Below are 17,016 nucleotides of genomic sequence, written 5' to 3'. Positions count from 1 at the left end.
ACCTGTAATGAGATCTGATGCCCTCTTTTGGTGTGTCTGAGAACAGCTACAGTGTACTCACATACATAAAATAAATACATAAGAAAATAAATAAGCTGGGCAATGGTGGCGCACTCCTTTAATCCCAACACTTGGGAGGCAAAGGCAGGAGGATTTCTGAGTTCAAGGCCAGCCTGGTCTACAGAGTGAATTCCAGTATAGCCAGGGCTACACAGGAAAACCCTGTCTCAAAAAACCATACATACATACATACATACATACATAAATAAATAAATAAATAATAAATAGTTTGGAGGGGGAAGTCACTTTTTTTAAAAAGGTCATTTCTACTGCCTGAGATCACATGGCTTAGCAGCACATGTCCGGAGGCGTAGGGATGCTGGGCTCCTAGCCCTAACACTCCTCCTGCCTACAACTATAAAAAAAGCCCTTGCCAAATCTGAGTGCCAGCAGCCTGCATCCCAGCCAGGAGATGGCCTGACCCACCAAGAGTGTGGGGGAATTTCAAAGCAAATAGCTGAGCTAAGGCTGTGTGCGCGTGCGCCAAAGGACAGAGCCACTGCCCAGGAGAGTCATGAGTCCATCAGTGAGCCTCTGACAAGCCAGAATAGCTCCCTGAAGCCCGCCAAGCCGGCCTCTGAGAGGGAGTTCTGCATGCAAAGAACCTCGGAAGAGAGGTCCGAGCTCGGAGGAGAGCCCCACCGTGCACTGCTGCCCCGCTCTCCTGAGAACTGTATGAAAAACACACTACAGAGAGGATTTCTCCAACACGAACCGAAGTCAGGTCTAAGGAACAGCTCAGCTCATCGCTCATCCTTCTCTGGGGATTCTGGAGAGCCGAGGCTGGGAACCGTTTCTTGGCTGTAGCAGCTCACTGTCCACCTCAGTAACCATCTGTTTCAGGCCTCACCAGCTGTCTGGTTTTCCTCTACAACGGCTGCACTGTCCTGAACCAGGTCAGTTCGGGACACGGGGGCCAGGATGTTGGGAGTTTCCAGAATGCGGAGCCTGAGGCATTGGTCACAGCCCTGAGGACTCAGAGCTCCTGAGCTCTCTCTCCAGTCAGGCCCTCCAGGGTCAGGATCACCACTTGGCTGGATCTTTCCTCCTTTGATGGAGATGGATTTGGGAGCTCAGGCCTGTAATCCGGCATTCAACGGGCTGCTAAATTAAGACATAGCCACAGAGTGAGACCAAAAAGATCCAGGGGTCTCAATGCACTTGGTTCACATTAGAAGCCAGAAACTGGGATGTGGACCCGGACTGACACAGGCTTCACCTCCCTTGGAACCACCCAGAGGGTAGCCTATCATCTACCCTCCTAGAAGGCCTCCAAACTACTACAAAACTTGAGAAAAAAAAAGACATCTGTAAAGAATGGAGAGTGCAGGAATCCAGCAGGGTCCCCACCAGGCCTCAGTTTCCTGTTAAAGAGCTATCACAGATACTAGTGAAAACATGAAAAAATGCCAGGCAGTAGTGGTGAATGCCGTTAGCCTCAGAGTTTGGTGGCAAAGGCAGACGGATCTTAGTGAGTTTGAGGCCAGCCTAGTAAATACAAAAGAAAAACCCTGTCTCGAAAATCAAAAAACAAAGGTGGTGCACGCCTTTCATCTCAGCACTTGGGAAGCAGAGGCAGGCGGATTTCTGAGTTTGAGGCCAGCCTGGTCTACAGAGTGAGTTTCAGGATAGCCAGGGCTATACAGAGAAACTCTTGTCTCAAAGAAACAAAAATAAAAAAAACAAAACAAAACAAAAAACCCCAAACCAAACAAAAAACAACAACAAAAAGCAAGGCCACAAGAAACCCAGGATGGTAATGCACACCTAGAATGCCAACACTAGGGAGGCAGAGGACAATCTGTGAGATGATATATATGCATATATATTTGAAGCCAGCCTGGGCTACTACATGAGACTGTTTCAAAATATGCGCGTGTACACGTGAGCACACACGCGCGCACACACACATACACAGGCTGTACATGGTGACAGATGCCTATACTCTTATGACTAATGACAGGAAGAGCATGAGTTTGAGGCAGTGTGACCAGAGTCAGAGTCTCTTTCTCTCCCCCTCTCTCCCTCCCTCCCCCTCCCCTCACGTCAAAAGACAGATTTTCCTATCACTAAATATGGGCCTAGGACCAGAAGGAGCTTGGACTGATAGGCCTAATCTCCAACCTTCTGTGTTATCTTGGGCCAGGGACTTAACCTCTGTGAAGCCTCAGGTTCCACATCTGTTAAATGGGAAAGCAATGGTGTCAACTGTGCTGAGGCGGAAGTCCTGTACTGCACACCACATGAGGGTGACTGTGCTGATCCAATGCCAAGCCCCACTCCCTCCAGTCTCCTGGCTTGGCAAGATGTCAGGCCCCTAATCCAGGGAACAGTTGCCATGGCAATGCTGCAATGCCATCAACTGGTTCCCAGGCTTAGGGACAGCCTTTCCTCCTCACTGGGAAAGGATGATCCATTTCACACTAGCAGGAGACAGAGAAGGTGGGGTGGGAGGGGGCAGGGAAGCCTGGGTGCCACACAGTGTAGTCACAGGTTCCAAGGCAAGCCAGTGCTCCTCTTGAGGTTGGTGTGTAGGGAAGGAGAACAGGCTAGCTAGCCTCTAAAAGCCCACTGGATCTGGAGTCTATGACCCTATATCTAAGCAGTTTTTGGATTTAACTGGAGAATAGTGGTGGAGAAATTTCTTTGAGAGCTTTTTATCTTATTATTCGATTTTGCTAAAGAAGTGGGGGGAGCAGCCTGGAGGCCCCCAATCAGACTCTCCTTTCACCCACGCAAGAGTGCTTGCATTTGGATGGCTCACCAGTTGTGACAGGACCTGCCAGGTCACTCAAGCCTCTTGTCAGTTTGGCCACAACAGGGCCTGAACTTTGGCCAGATGACTCTGTCCCTGCTTGGTGCTGCCAGGGCCTCCCTTTCTGGAAATTCCCACAGCAGCACTGGGCGTGATGCCCAGACAGCCAGTATCCGTGAAGATCTACCTTTGCTGGGTAGGTTTGATTACCCTCTCTCGTTTACCCCTGCTGAGAGCAGCCACACACCAGCGTCTGCCAGCAGCCCATCATCTCTTGGGATCCAGCAGAAGCAGCCAGTAGCTTGGCAGCACACAGTATGACCAGTGAGACATGGGCAGGATTGAAAGTTCTAGACCAGTCTGTGCTACAGAGCAAAAACACTTATCTCTCTCTCAGAAGGGGGGCAAGGGGAGCAGGGGGATGAGCACACCTCTATTCCAGGGCAGAGGCAGGTGGATCTCTTTGAGTTCCAGGCACTCTTGGGCTGTATAGCAAGTGGCAGGCCAGTAGGGATATGTAGTGAAGCTGTCAAAAACAAAAACAAGCTAGGCAGTGGTGGCGCATGCCTTTAATCCCAGCACTTAGGAGGCAGAGGCAGGTGGATTTCTGAGTTCGAGGCCAGCCTCGTCTACAGAGTAATTTCCAGGACAGCCAGGGCTATACAGAGAAACCCTGTCTCGAAAAACAAACAAACAAACAAACAAACAAACAAACAAAAAACAAAACCACTCTACCAAAAACACAAGCAGAAACTATTTGTGTTGGACCCTTACTGTGTAGCCGATTCCCCTCTGAAAAGGCAACTGGATTTTCCATCAGGCCCACAGATGTGAGGAGCTGAGGAAAGCTCAGAGCAGAGCCAGGAGTGGAGGTCAAAGTCATCGCCTCCACTTCCTCTCCCTTCGCAGAGAACAGGAAGGGGAAATGTGCTAAGCTCTGACACCAGGCCAGGAGTGGCAAACACCTAATGCATGCTAATGTCCCACAGGCAAACCCGAGAGATGACTGTCATTTTATACATGGAGGCCCTGTCCTGGGGCAGAGTGCTCAATGACAACACCGAAGACAGCCAGAGGTGATAATCTGAGGTTCAACTTTAGGCTGCTGCTTCTGGCAATAAGGGCTGCCAGGTGGGAGTGGTGGCAGCGGTGGCGCATGCCTTTAATCCCCAGGCTTGGGGGGCAAAGGCAGGCAGATCTCTTGAGTTCGAGGCCAGCTTGGTTTACAAAGTAAGGTCCAGGCAGCCAGGGCTACACTGAGAAACCTTATCTTGAAAATAAAAACCTGGGCTGGTGAGATGGCTCAGTGGGTAAGAGTACCCGACTGCTCTTCTGAAGGTCCAGAGTTCAAATCCCAGCAACCACATGGTGGCTCACAACCATCCGTAATGAGATCTGACGCCCTCTTCTTCTGTACTTACATATAATAATAAATAAATAAATCTTTAAAAAAAAAAGAAAATAAAAATCTGAGACATGTCTGTCTGTCTGTCTGTCTCTAGATAGATATAGAGATAGATAGATCCATCCTAGCCTTCTCTTAAACTTATCATGCAAACAAGGCTGGCTTTGGATTCCTGAATATACGCATTGTCAAACCTGGCTCAGACTATTAGAGTATTTTAAGCTATGTGTACACATATGCATATCTTCATTATTTATGATTGCACACAAGCTCAGATATCTTCTTTAGGAACACTACCCACCACCTTTAAGACAGGGCTTCTTATAAGCCTGGAGCTCACTGATCTAGACAGAGTCCTCTGGTCTTAACGTCCCCACGGAGGGATTACGGTCTTTTTTTTTTTTTTTTACCGAGGTGTTGAGAACTTGAGGGGGCAAGAGCTTTACCAAGGGAGCTATCTCCCTAGTCTTCCCTAGTCTTTTTCATTCAAGATTACACATAGGTGCTACTACACTCAGTAAGAGTGCCACTTGTCAGAGTGCGAGGCTGCCATGCAGGTCACAGGATCCAAGGCAGGAGTGAGAACCCTGCCCCCCAAGATGAGTGAGGGAGAGGCATTGTGTGCACGCACATACACACACACACACACACACACACACACACACACAGGGCATTTCCTGAAATACTCTATGAAGGTGACAAAGAACAGAAGAACAGAGAGACTCCCAGCACATCTGCCAGGGAGAGGGCCTGGACTTGGTCACACACATCCTCTATTTCAACTCCAACCCAAGGATACTGTCTCTATTTAGTAGGGGTACAGTGAGAAGAGGGGAGCTGGGGACAACTGTCAGCTTTGACAGCAAAGCTCAGAGTGTTACTTCTGGGCAGCTCTGTGGTTGGGGAGGTTACAGACATCCCAGACACCCAAAGCACCAGTCTCGGGACCAATGCAGCAGTGGGGGAGCAAGGCAGAAACGGCCCAGGCAGCTCCCCAAAGAACCCACACATGAAGCCAGGCCAGGAAGCAGGCAGCCCTGGAAGGAGTCCAGGATGCCCTGCTGTAGTGGGGCAGGGAAGGGGAGGAAGGTTCCCACTTTGCTTCCAGCCAGCCACACAAAGCCCTAGCTAGCCCTGCCCCCACAGCAGCCACAGATCTATCACTAGCCAGGCCGGTCCTGCCAAGCCCTTAGTGACAGGCCCAGCCCCCAACTTCCAGGCAAATGGGTCTCTATCTCTATTTCACTACAGAGGGAGGGAAAAAACTATGAGGGGGAAAGAAACACAAACAAACAAACAAAGGGCTCAGACTGCACAGATGGTAGACAGTGGGAGAGAGACACCACCCAGAGCTTTCTTTTCCACATGGTCCTGCAGGTCCACAGGTCCAGGAACAGATCTGTGCCCCCAATGCAATTCCTTCACCTCCCACCCCGTTGACTGGGGTCACACAGACCCTCCAGTGTGTCACCATCCCGAGGCTACCACCTGTTGGCTTTATTAGCTCTACCCTGCTTGCACCTAACTTAGCAGCCCAGCAGAGGAAGTCTCCAGGGCACCAGGCCTGGTTTGGGCACAGGCGCACAAATACAGTAATCCCAGCCCCCAGGAGGCTGAGTTGGAAGGATTAGCAGGGGTTTGAGGCCGGCCTGGGTTAACCTCCTTTGAGCTCCTGTGATGGGCAGTCGGTCCTATAGAACAGCTCCAGCTGTGCACTGAGGCCCCATCATCTAAGCTCAAAATCTGCCCGCCTGTGGGCTGGGCAAGCGGTGCTGAGAGACAAGGAGTTAGAGTCCCAGCCGGACAGATGGACTGATGGAAGGACAGACGGACTGACAGACAGGGGGTCGTGGCTAGATAAGAAAGATGGTGAGCTTTCATCAGCATGGCTTCTCCAAACCTCAGTGACCCCCCCCCACCTACGTAATAAGAACAGCCCCTTCTTAATCTAAGAGTAGGGACTCACACCTAAAATACCAACACCCAGGAGGCTGAGGCAGGAGAATTCCATCTCAAACTACATAGGTAATTCCAGCCCAGTCAAGGATACAGTGAGATCCCGGCTCAAAACAACAACAACAACAACAGACAAAAGACAAAAAAAAAAAAAAGAGAAGCCAACAACCAAAGAGGTAGCCCCACAAAAACAGCTCTTCCCTTTTTGACAATATGATTGTGAGAATTGATACACACAGGGCCTGCCTTTCAGTAAGAAACTAAGAGAACGTTATGGCAGCCCACAGCAGACCCTGGAGAGTCTAGGAACCTCCAAGTCTGAGTGTGGAGAGCAGGGCAGCCCTACAAACAGCAAGGGCAACCCTGATGCCCCTGTACACAGGCACGGGTAGTAGGGCTGGCTGGCTGCCTTCTGATATCAGCCCCGCCCTACAGGGGTCAGATTCCAGAAGCAAAAAAAGCTGAGGTGGAGCTCTGGGCTCCCAAGGGCAAGTGGGTTGGGTTTCTCCTTAAAGTAGGATGTAGAAAGAAAGAAAAAAGAAGAGGAGGAAAAAGACAAAAGGGGAGGAAGAGAAAGAAGAGGAAGAAGGGGAGGAGGAAGAGGGGGAGGAGGAAGAGGAGGAGAAGGAAGAGGAGAGGAGAAGAAGGAGGCGATCTCTCGCTTGGCCCAGGCATCTGGCCCTCTGACCCCTCTCCCTGCCTGCTGGTCCATTCCATCGTCATCTGGAGTCATTCGGAGCAGCTTCCCCAGGAAATGCTAAGGGGCAAGCAGCTGCCTGTGCTGTGGGACACACTAGAGGGCTACACACTCAAGGCATACACTGGTGTGTGGGAGTGAAGAGCCCAGATACAGCAGGCAGCCTCACTCAATATGGCCTTGAACTCTTTAGGTCTCGCTTCCAAGCAGGGATGTAGGGAACTGATCCCAAACCGGCCCTTGGAGTGGCATCAAGGCCCAGAAGAAGTAATCACACCGCTTTTAGGTTTCCCAAGGTCTCAGCAGCCTCGGGGTCTGCTGTGCATCTTAAGGAGAGAAAACTGTCCCTTCAGGTAGTAGATAGGAAACCATAAAGCCAGATGTGGTATGACCTGCAATCTTGGCACTTGGGAGATGGAGACATGAGGAGGGATTCAATGCTATTCTCTTTTTTTTTTTTCCTCCTAAGATTTTTTTTGTGTGTGTTTAATTATATTGTAGGTGCGTGCTTCCATGAGGTTATGTGCACGTGAACACACGTGAGCGCAGACACCGGGAGGCTTCAGATTCCCCCAGAGCTAGAGATACAAACGTTGTAATGACGTGAGTTCTGAGCTGTCTTTCCAGCCCCCAAGGCAATGTCTTAAAAGGGTTATATGGCATTATCATCTCAGGACAACCAGAACAAACAAAAAAACCACCTGAAGCAGTCCTGCAAGGGTCTGTGCCGAGTGAGCCCTTGTGGCCCAGGTGGCACCAACCCGGGCCCCTTGCCAACTCAGTAAATTCCCCCACTGTATTCTCTCATCTAATCCTTTAATCCTCACTGAGGCAGGCCAGCCTGGTTCCAGGCAGGCTCTCGGAGCTCCAGACCACCTAGCATGGTTCAGCTCAGTGTCCCTGAAGGACAGAGTCTTCCCCTCTGAGCCAGGGCATATCATGCCTCCTTCTCTATTGTTGGAACAACCCATATCACTCAGGAAAGCCAAGCTAAAGAGATGGGAGGATGGGCCCCTCAAACCGCCCTCCCTCCAAGACATCCAAAAGGTCTCAAGACAAGGTTATGGAGAACAGGCTGGGCATCACAGACTAGTACGGTTTTCTGGTTGGCTCCCAGCCCTTCTGTGTCGCGTGTAAAGTGGGTGGCAGGCAAGGGACAGAGCAGAAGGCTCTAGGAGCCCAGGAAAGTCAAACATATGCCCACACCTCCCCAACCAATTTCAGGTAGGAAGGCGGTATTTCCGCCCTCCCTGACCTCTGCAGAAGTCAGGAAGTGTGAAGTAACTGAGCAAGGGTGGGGATGGGAGACAGGCCAGCCTGGGATTTCAGCACCGCAGGCCTTACAGAGACCACAAGTGCCCTGGCTCAATCCTGTTACACAACCCCCCTCCCTCCACCAGCCCCAGAGTGCCGGGCTCTCACCTGACTCTGCAGCTCGCTCTGCTGCTTGAGGCGGAGGTTTTCCGGAGTGTCGGCCACCATGGTGAAGGACTGCTTGGGATAGTGTCTGTGGGACAGAGAGTGGATCAGGCATCACTCAGGGCAAAGACAGGGAATTCTGAGCTTCTCTTATCGCTGAGCAGCCCCTGCTGGCCTGCCAATGCTGAAGCGAATGGGGGCCTTCCCAGGCACAGCCTAGGCCGGCTCAGAGGGCAAGACATGGCAGGTCTGCCTGGCAGACAGAACAGTCCTGGCCCCACAGGGAGGCTTCTGAGGATTTCAGATTACTTGTTTCAGAGAATCCACGCCTTGGAGTTCCCCCATAGAGGATCCCAGGGGCAGGCCACCCAGGAGAGCCAGCCTAGTCAGACATGCAGGAGATGGGTACATACAGGGTCAGAGCTGAGACTTCTAAAGCAGTGGAGATCAAACACACAAAGGAGCATGAGCGACTCAAGACTGAAGGAAAAATGGACAAAAACACCCAGGAACCTCCCTGTCATTGGGATAAGAGAATACATGTGCAGGAGGGTGATGGCGCCTTTAATCCCAGCCCTCAGGAGGCGGAGGCAGGTGGATCAGTGAGTTTGAGGGCAGCCTCGTCTACAGAGTGAGTTCTAGGACAGCTAGGAAACCAGAGAAAAACCTGAAACCAAGAAAAACGGGAGAGAAAGAAAGACAGAGGGAATACCTTGTCTGTCCAACATGGTCCAACTCACAGGTAGCTGGGAAGACCTGTGTGTGTCCAGTCACACTTAAGTGACAGGTAAGAGCAGCCAGGGTTAACTTCTGTGACTTAGTTATCAAATTGGCAGTCACCTTACCTCAGTGTTGCTACTGTCCCCCTTTTGACAGGCAGGAGAACAGACACGCTAGAGAGGTCAACACACAGAAACAGATGAGAATTCTGACCCCTAGAAAAAGCTGATCTAGAGGTGGCCCAGAATGTCGACTGCAGGGACTTGAAGGATGTCACCCTTACTGCACAGAGAGGTAGTAAACTATGCACCGCCGTCCCTTGTCACTCAGTCACTCTGAGTTCCTGTTTTGATCACACAGACCCTCTTCCCGGTTCTCCCTGAGCAGAGACTTTTGATCGTTTGTCCATTGAATTATCCACGCTTCCGGACAGGAGGCTGGTTGAAGCTCAACAAACACTTGAGTTAACAAACGTCACACCAGGCGCTAAAGTTGACCTAGGACCAGGGAGCTCTTCACCCTTTGAATCCCCTCCCCACCCCCTCCCAGATCCTTAGGTAAACCAGTCAGAGGACAGGCAGGTCTGTGTTTAGTGCTAGAATATGGAATAGCTGGGGCCCACATGACCTTCACCCACCTCAGGGACCTGATGGGTGGCTTCTCCAAGCAGGCACTGTATTGAAAAGCCTGACCTGGCCATGTTTAGTTCTGGGTGACTGCACCTACCACAGCTATAACCAGTGCAGACTCCCTGACTCACAGACTCACAAGCACCGGGTAAGAAAATGACGGCCCTTGATGGTCCTTTTTCCAAGTATGACCCACCCCGGCTGGCCAACGTGCCCACAGGGAGTCATGAGCTGCCACCTGCTTGTGTACTGGGCACTCTCTCTAGCCTCCTGCACCACTCTGTGAATGTATTCTATCCCTCTGGGTCACCCAGGGTAGAGTGGACTCAACCAAAGAAGGTATGACTAGAAGGGACATGTGATGGCGTGATGGGCTCTTCCTAGGCGACCAGCTTCACCTCCATGCTGATGTCACTGTCTTAGGCCTCGGCGATGAGTTCCGGCCATTCCAGTCAGCCAGATAAACAACTCCCTCAGCAAAATGAGGGAGCTGGACGAGAAAAGCAAACACCTGCAGGTGCCCGCAGCTGGCAGCAGACACGGACACGGATGAAGACAAGCAAAGGCAAGGTCCCACCCCCAGGTCTGGCCCGGTGCCCTGCACAGCCAAGCCACACATGGCTCAGGAGCCTATCCAAAATTCCTACTCCCATCCAGGGCAGGGAGGATTAAGGTGGACTCTGTTCCTAGAGGACAAGACATGAACAGAGGGATTGGAAGAGAGATCTCTAGAAGAGCTGGCTGATCCGGAGACCCCAGGAGACAGGGCTTCAAAAAGGACCCTCCATACAAACTGGGCCCACTCTAAAGGGAAGTGGAACACAAACCAGGGTGACCTGGGCCTCTGTCAATAGAGATGCACATAGGGAAGGGATCCAGGATCCAGGCAGCTCTGGCCACGTGTTCAAGGTCAAGTTGTTATGTTGCACGGGGCAAAGGCAGCCTGAAGAGCTGAAGACAGGAACTCAAGAAGCATCCATCCACAGAAGCCATCCACAAACCCTGGGGAGACTGTTCTCATTTGGCTGCCTACAGATGTAAGGCAGAAAGCCATCTCCATTGGCCCAAGGACAGCCAGACACATGCAGACTGCCACGCCCTCTCCCCAAGTCCTCAGCTCCTGCTCACACAGTTTCTGCCTCGCTCGGGAGTGATTACTACGAAGGTGTGCCCTCCACACTGCCAAGCGTTTCCTGGACGCTGAGCTGGTAGCTGTGGAGCCTCCACACTCACACCTCCTCCGCTCGCCCTGCCCCTGTCACACCCTGTACCCCATTAGAAGGTCCCAGGCAGCAGGTGCTTCAGATGGAATCCAGGCACTTCACCTCTCTGTAGCCACCATTATCTTCTCAACCCCTTAGAACAGGAATATTAATGGGGGGGGGGGTGAGGGGGAGCCTAGATGTGAACTCTAGAGTGCCACAAATGGGGAAGGAATTTAATCCTGTATCTGGTCGAGTGGGTTAAGACACTCCATCGAACCGCTATGCCCAGCCCCAGGCAGAGAAAGCGCACCACAAGGACTACATTCCTCCTGATGGGTCAGCTCAGTGCCCCCTACACACACACACACACACACACACAGCCCCCAACCCTGGGCGAGACAACTCTGCCTTTCCCTTCTCCCGCTAGCTGCTGTGCTTCAGGTTCCCATGGCAACCTCATTCTCAGCTCCAGGCAGGAGAGCAGAGAAAGGGAGAGGGGAAGGAGGGAGAGGTCTACAGGGGTATGGGGGCAGGGGAAGACAGACTACAAGAGTATCCTCCACCAAGGAGATGCCCAAGGGGCCTGGGCTGGTTTCTTGCAGACAGCTGTCCTCAGATATGTCTCTAGAAGGCGGGATACCAGAGTATCCATCAGCGCTGCTCCCCTCCCCCAACAGGGTGGTCTTTGAAGAGGACTCCAGGTGATCCTGCAGAAACTGATGGCTCAGAATTCGACCTTCCTCTGCCCTCTTAGACCCCAGGTTGAAGCCAGGCCTTCACCTTCGGATTTAGGGGGCTGGGGCGCAGGGGGTGGGGAGCACAATGGGGACACACCAGTGTAGCTTTGGAAACAGTTTAGACCACAAGTCCACTCACCTAACCTCCACCCCAGCCAGACCTTCAGGCTCCCACAGAAACAAAATGAGGCGACAGTGTAAGAGTCAGAGATAGAGCTGAGTCCACAGAGAACAGCTGCTCTTTGTCCCTTCCTGGGCTAGCCTCTTATTAATCATTCCCAGAGAGTGCGATGCCTTCGATAGGGGCCTTGTCATAGACCTGTCTTTGCCAATGATAGCGGGGGGGGGGGGGGGGGGAGACACAGGCCAATAGGACAGAGAGCTGGGTGGAGAGGGAGGGACAAGGAAGCTACCTGGCATCAGGAAGGTAAAAGCAGAAAGAGGCTGTGGTAGCCAGAAGGTAGGCAGGGAGCAGGGCAGCAGCTGGGCAGGCTCTCTCACTGTTCAGCTCCTCTGTAAGCTATCAGGTGTACCACCTCCCCAAACACCCCACAGGCTCTAGGCTGGAAAAGTCAGCATTATCAGGGTGCCCATTTTGCATATAGGGAACCTGAGGCTTGGATTCAAGGGCAGAGACTTAGTTCAGTGCACTTTACCCTGCCCCACAGCTGCCGGGCCAGATGAGGACATGTGGACATGTTGGGGCAGATGGGCTCTGGCCCTGCTCCAGATCCAACGACAAAGGTATAATTGGCAGAGCAGTGACTGCCAACCAAAGTCCTTCATCCTTGAAGCCCAGCCCGACCTTTGAAACCCTTGAGAGGACAATGGGCTAAGGAATCAAGAGAAGCAGCCTCCATCCCAGGAGATAAGCTAACCCCGAGGCCCTGGGCTACGCTGTTTTAAGGCAAGAAGACTTTTATGAATTGCTTGACAGGGAGTGTGCGGGACAGGGACACTGTGCACAAGAGCTGGGTCCTGGGGCAGAACAAGGACAGGCTCACTGATCCTGAATGCCCAGCTGCTCATTTTTGCAGAGAACATTACCCCTTCCAGGCTGGGACCTTCTTTTAAAAAAAAAACAAAAAACACCACAGCTTTGTGTTCAAAGAGGAATAAAAATACATCAGCCAAAAATAAGAAACTGTTGGTTTGGCCAAAAGGAAGGGGGAGAAGAAAAAAGACCTAATATCCTGACCCTCTGGTTACAGCCATGGATCCCCAATCCCCTGCTAGGAACACTGCCCACAGGCTGGCGAGAGAGGGCAGGCTCCATTAGCCTTGATTCTTACAAGCCCAGCTCCAGGCCTTCAGGCCTAATGTGGCAAGGATAAGAAAAAACAAGGAGGCATTGTTTGGCCAGACGGGAGCAAATGAGCAGTCCAAAAGATTAAGTGTAGACCGGAGAAGAACTTACCAACCCTTAGGCTTTGCAGACAAGATGGAAAAACCATGGCCTTTCTTTCTTTCTTTCTCTCTTTCTTTCTTTCTTTCTTTCTTTCTTTCTTTCTTTCTTTCTTTCTTTCTTTCTTTCTTTCTTTCTTCTTCTTTCATTTGCTAACAACTTTAAACAATGTCTACACTTTCTACCTGTTGGAGATATTTTAAAAGATTCTGCCAAGCTAAATAAGGCATGGAAATATTGGGTCTCAACTTCCTTATCAATAAATAGGAGCCGGGCGTGGTGACGCACGCCTTTAATNGGATTTCTGAGTTCGAGGCCAGCCTGGTCTACAAAGTGAGTTCCAGGACAGCCAGGGCTATACAGAGAAACCCTGTCTCGAAAAACAAAAACAAACAAACAAACAAAAATAGGGCCCAGGTGTGAGAAGGAAGTGATCCCCAAAATTCCTTGAGGTCCCGACATGTCTATGTGTAGAGCTACAACGGGGTGCGTGAGACAGGAGGTGTTTGATGGCTGGCTTTGACACTCGGGCTGCCTGTTTTTGCTTGCCTCCTTCACCCCGAATGTGAATGTAAGACTCGCCCTCACCTCTGTGTTGCTTCCAGCTCCCTAAGACATTTGATTCAAACTCCTCCGGTAAGAGGCAGAGAACAAAGAGGTAGATAAGCCTCAGATGCCACAAATGCTCCACCCAGGACCGTGACAAGGCCAACCAGATCTACATACACAGCAAGACCCATCTGTGCGATGAGGTAGCTCAGCCAGTAGTGTTTGTCCTAGCTAGCACGCACCAAGCCGGAGACGTCCAGCCCAGATGAACCAGGTGTGGTGGCACCCACCGGTCATCTCAGCCCCTGGTGGAGCAAGGAGGAGCAGAAGTTCAAGGTCAGGCAAGGGAGCAAGATGACTCAGCCTGAGAACCAACTCCTGACTTGACCTGTATTGTAAGCACGCCTTGGCTTGTGATTGCCTAGACTCACACACCGACCTTTCCCTCTTTCCCCCTTCACATATACACAATAAAAAAAAAAAAAAACTACGTAAGTTCAAGGTCATCCTTGGCTACATAGAGCGTAAGACCAGACCTGGCACTATCTCACAAACCAAAGCCAAACAAACTGCGATTGAGATCAGTGTGCTAGAATGAATGTACTGACACACTGACCAAGACTACCCTACCCTCCTCTCAGTTAAGGCCCTGGAAATGGGTAGATTCAGTCCCCAGCAGAAAGAACATTTTCACACTTCCCGACTCAGCCTCTTCCTTACCTCACAGCTCAGGAAAACTGAATCAGGAACTCAGATGTCTTTTGTCAGTCTGAGGAGAAAGGTCACACTGAGGTCCCTCTCCCTTCCCCAGAGAGGCTCCTCTAGCCCATAGTGGTCCCCAAGGCACTTTGTTCCCATCTCCATCCCAAACCCAGCCCCGAGCACCACCCTCTGTGACAGTTGGCAAGGTCCCAGTGAAACAGGTTTGCATGAAACAGGGCTCCAATAATACAATTTACACAACAAATAACTCAGGGTATAAATATTTCTCTAGCCAACAGATCAGGCCCACCCCACCCACCTGAAAGTTGCAGTGAAAGAAGAGGTGAGGGGGTGGACGGGTGGGGGTCCTTGGGCTACTGTGCAGGTAAGTGTGTGTGGCCCCTGCCTTACAGCAGAGAGCTGACCAGAAGGAATCTGCGGGAAGCTCAGCAGGAGCCTAGTAGGTCCCCAAGTGAGGATGAGGCCACTCCAGAACTATGTAACTGCATGCCTGTACTTCACACCACCCGGTGGGCTGGCTGTGAGCCCTAGCCTGTGTTCATGCCCCTGACGCCCCCTCACACTTGTGGGGTGTAAGGAGGGAAACAGAAGCCTTTCACTGATCACTTTCTAGAATTCTGGAAAGACGGAGAGGACAGGGGGCTCTCATTCCTTCTTCTTCCACAAGAGCCTAGCTGCCCTCAGGCTCAGACACTGGCCAGAAACAGGCAGCACACAGAAGTTCCCTGCACACCAGAGTCACACTCTGTGGGTGGCCTTAGAGCCCTGGCAAAATGCCAGGAGATGTCACCTGGCTCTGTATGTCCTGCCCCAGTCAGGCTTAGCCTAGGGGAGGGGAGCACTGCTCTGCAGAAGGAGGCCTGGCCTGTGGCCCACAAGCACAGCTGGGGTTGGAAGGAGTCTGGGGTGCAGGGGGAGCAACTCCCCAGAAGCTCCAAGACTCAGGAACCTTAATGCCACTGAAAACTAGTGCCAGAGACCAGCTGGAAACAGGAGGGAATGAAGTTTGCCATAGGGCCTGGCACTGGCATGTAGCGTGGATTCTGGTCTAAGGCAGGGGAAACCCAAGTTCAGGCAGGTGCAGAGGCCACATATCTGCATTTGGCTTTAGATGAGTTCAGCAGACAGCGCCAAGGACAAAGTCACCAGGGAGCATTAGTGGTGGTCAAGAGGCTGCTGCAGCTAGAATGAAGCACAGCTGAGACACACACACACACACACACACCCCAATGTACGTCCCTCCCAAAAAACACTGGGTCAAAGGTCAAAAGGTCACCTGGATAGGACTGAAATCAGAGTCTGTAAAAATGACTGGAGAGGCAAAGGGAGATGCCAACCCACTCCTAGCTGAATGTCAGGAAGGGGAGAGAGCTGTTGACTCTCCAAGCAGGAAAGACCTCATCTTCTGCTTCACCCAGACCCCCCAACTCCTGCAGGTCTCCCCAAGAAGACTAAGTTATAACTCTGGCAATTCTGACAGAAAACATTCTCTCTCCAACTTTCGATGCTCACAGGATGATAAGCTGACTGGAAAAGAAGCGAGAGCAAAGAGAGACACTCAGGCAGACTTCTGCCAGGAAGTGGAGGCCCAGCCTGAAGATGCCCAGAGGAGGCTGGCAGACCAGCCTGAAACAGTCCAGCACCCAAAGGGTTAAATGCCCTGGGCTTTTTTTTTTCCTCTGAACCTCACCCCACTCGCCAAAGGGGGGTTGGGGGGGGAGGAAGTGGCAGAGAATCAGGGTTTGTGTGAGCCCTTAAGAATTCAAAGAATGTCCCATTTCCCTTGGGGCTGGACTGGCTGGGAGTTGGGGTGGGGGAGGCAGAGGAGCCATGAAATCAGAACTAAGGGATCAAAAAAAGCTGTGGTCCTTCCTCTACTCCAAGCTGCCTGAGACAGGTCCTTCCGAAGGAACCATAGTTATGCTGCCTCTTAAGCTCTGGATGTTACCAGAAATCAGGTTTCCAGCACCTGAGAAGTTGGTATAGATCAGAGGGCAGGCAGCAAGTGTCTGGTAAATGTTCAAACCCCGCAGGAGATGGGGCCATGATAGGCGGCCCTCAACGAGCTGGGTCTCCAGTTTCCCTTCCTGGTAAACTTTGGCTAAGAAGAATTAAACTGGGAGACCAGCTGGTCATGGTGAAGCAGGGCCAATAAGCCTGGAACTCTGGTGTTCATGCTGAGGTTGTACTCGCTACTTATGAGCCACCTTGGAAGTGGTGCCTCAGCTCTCGCCGAAACTGCAGGAGACTCCTCTCCTAATGGTGTCAGCTGGCCAGAACAGGACCTAAGCTAGCAGCTCTCAGGATAATGGTCAGACAGTGTCCGTCTCCCTTCCAAGGCAGAGAAGGAGCTGGCAGGGTGGTTAAGAGCACTGGCTACTTTTGCAGAGGACGTGGGTTCAGTTTGCAGCTCCTACATCTAAGCTCACAACCACCTATAACTCCAATGACAAGGGATCTGATGCCCTTTTCTGGTCTCCATGGATACCAGGCACACAAGTGGTACCCATACACACATGTACATAAAACATTCATACACCTAAAATAAATCTGTTTTGTATTCTCAAAAAAAAAAAAGAAAGAAAGAAAAAACAGAGAGAGAGAATGAATCAAGAGGTGTCTAGAACCTTCCAGAAGGGACAATGTCAAAGAGTCACTAAATGAAAAGAAGCCGAGGGGAGAGAGTCCCAAGCCTGGATCCCTTGCAGCAGACACAGAACAATCTTTTTTTTTTTTTTTTTTTTTTTTTTTTTTTT

At 51.4% G+C, this 17,016-nt stretch overlaps 1 protein-coding gene across 1 annotated transcript in view; it reads right to left on the bottom strand.

The window, feature by feature from the left end:
- Lasp1 (LIM and SH3 protein 1) overlaps nt 1–17,016 on the bottom strand; it is a 39,684-nt gene that overhangs the window by 14,746 nt on the left and 7,922 nt on the right. The window contains exon 3 of the mRNA XM_021176223.1: nt 8,296–8,380. Coding sequence (XP_021031882.1) covers nt 8,296–8,380 — 85 coding nt within the window. The remainder of the gene's footprint in view (nt 1–8,295; nt 8,381–17,016) is intronic.

The sequence above is a fragment of the Mus caroli genome, chromosome 11 (assembly GCF_900094665.2).
Source record: "Mus caroli chromosome 11, CAROLI_EIJ_v1.1, whole genome shotgun sequence".
Classification (NCBI taxonomy): Eukaryota; Metazoa; Chordata; class Mammalia; order Rodentia; family Muridae; genus Mus; species Mus caroli.
This window is presented reverse-complemented; position numbering and strand designations above follow the sequence as displayed.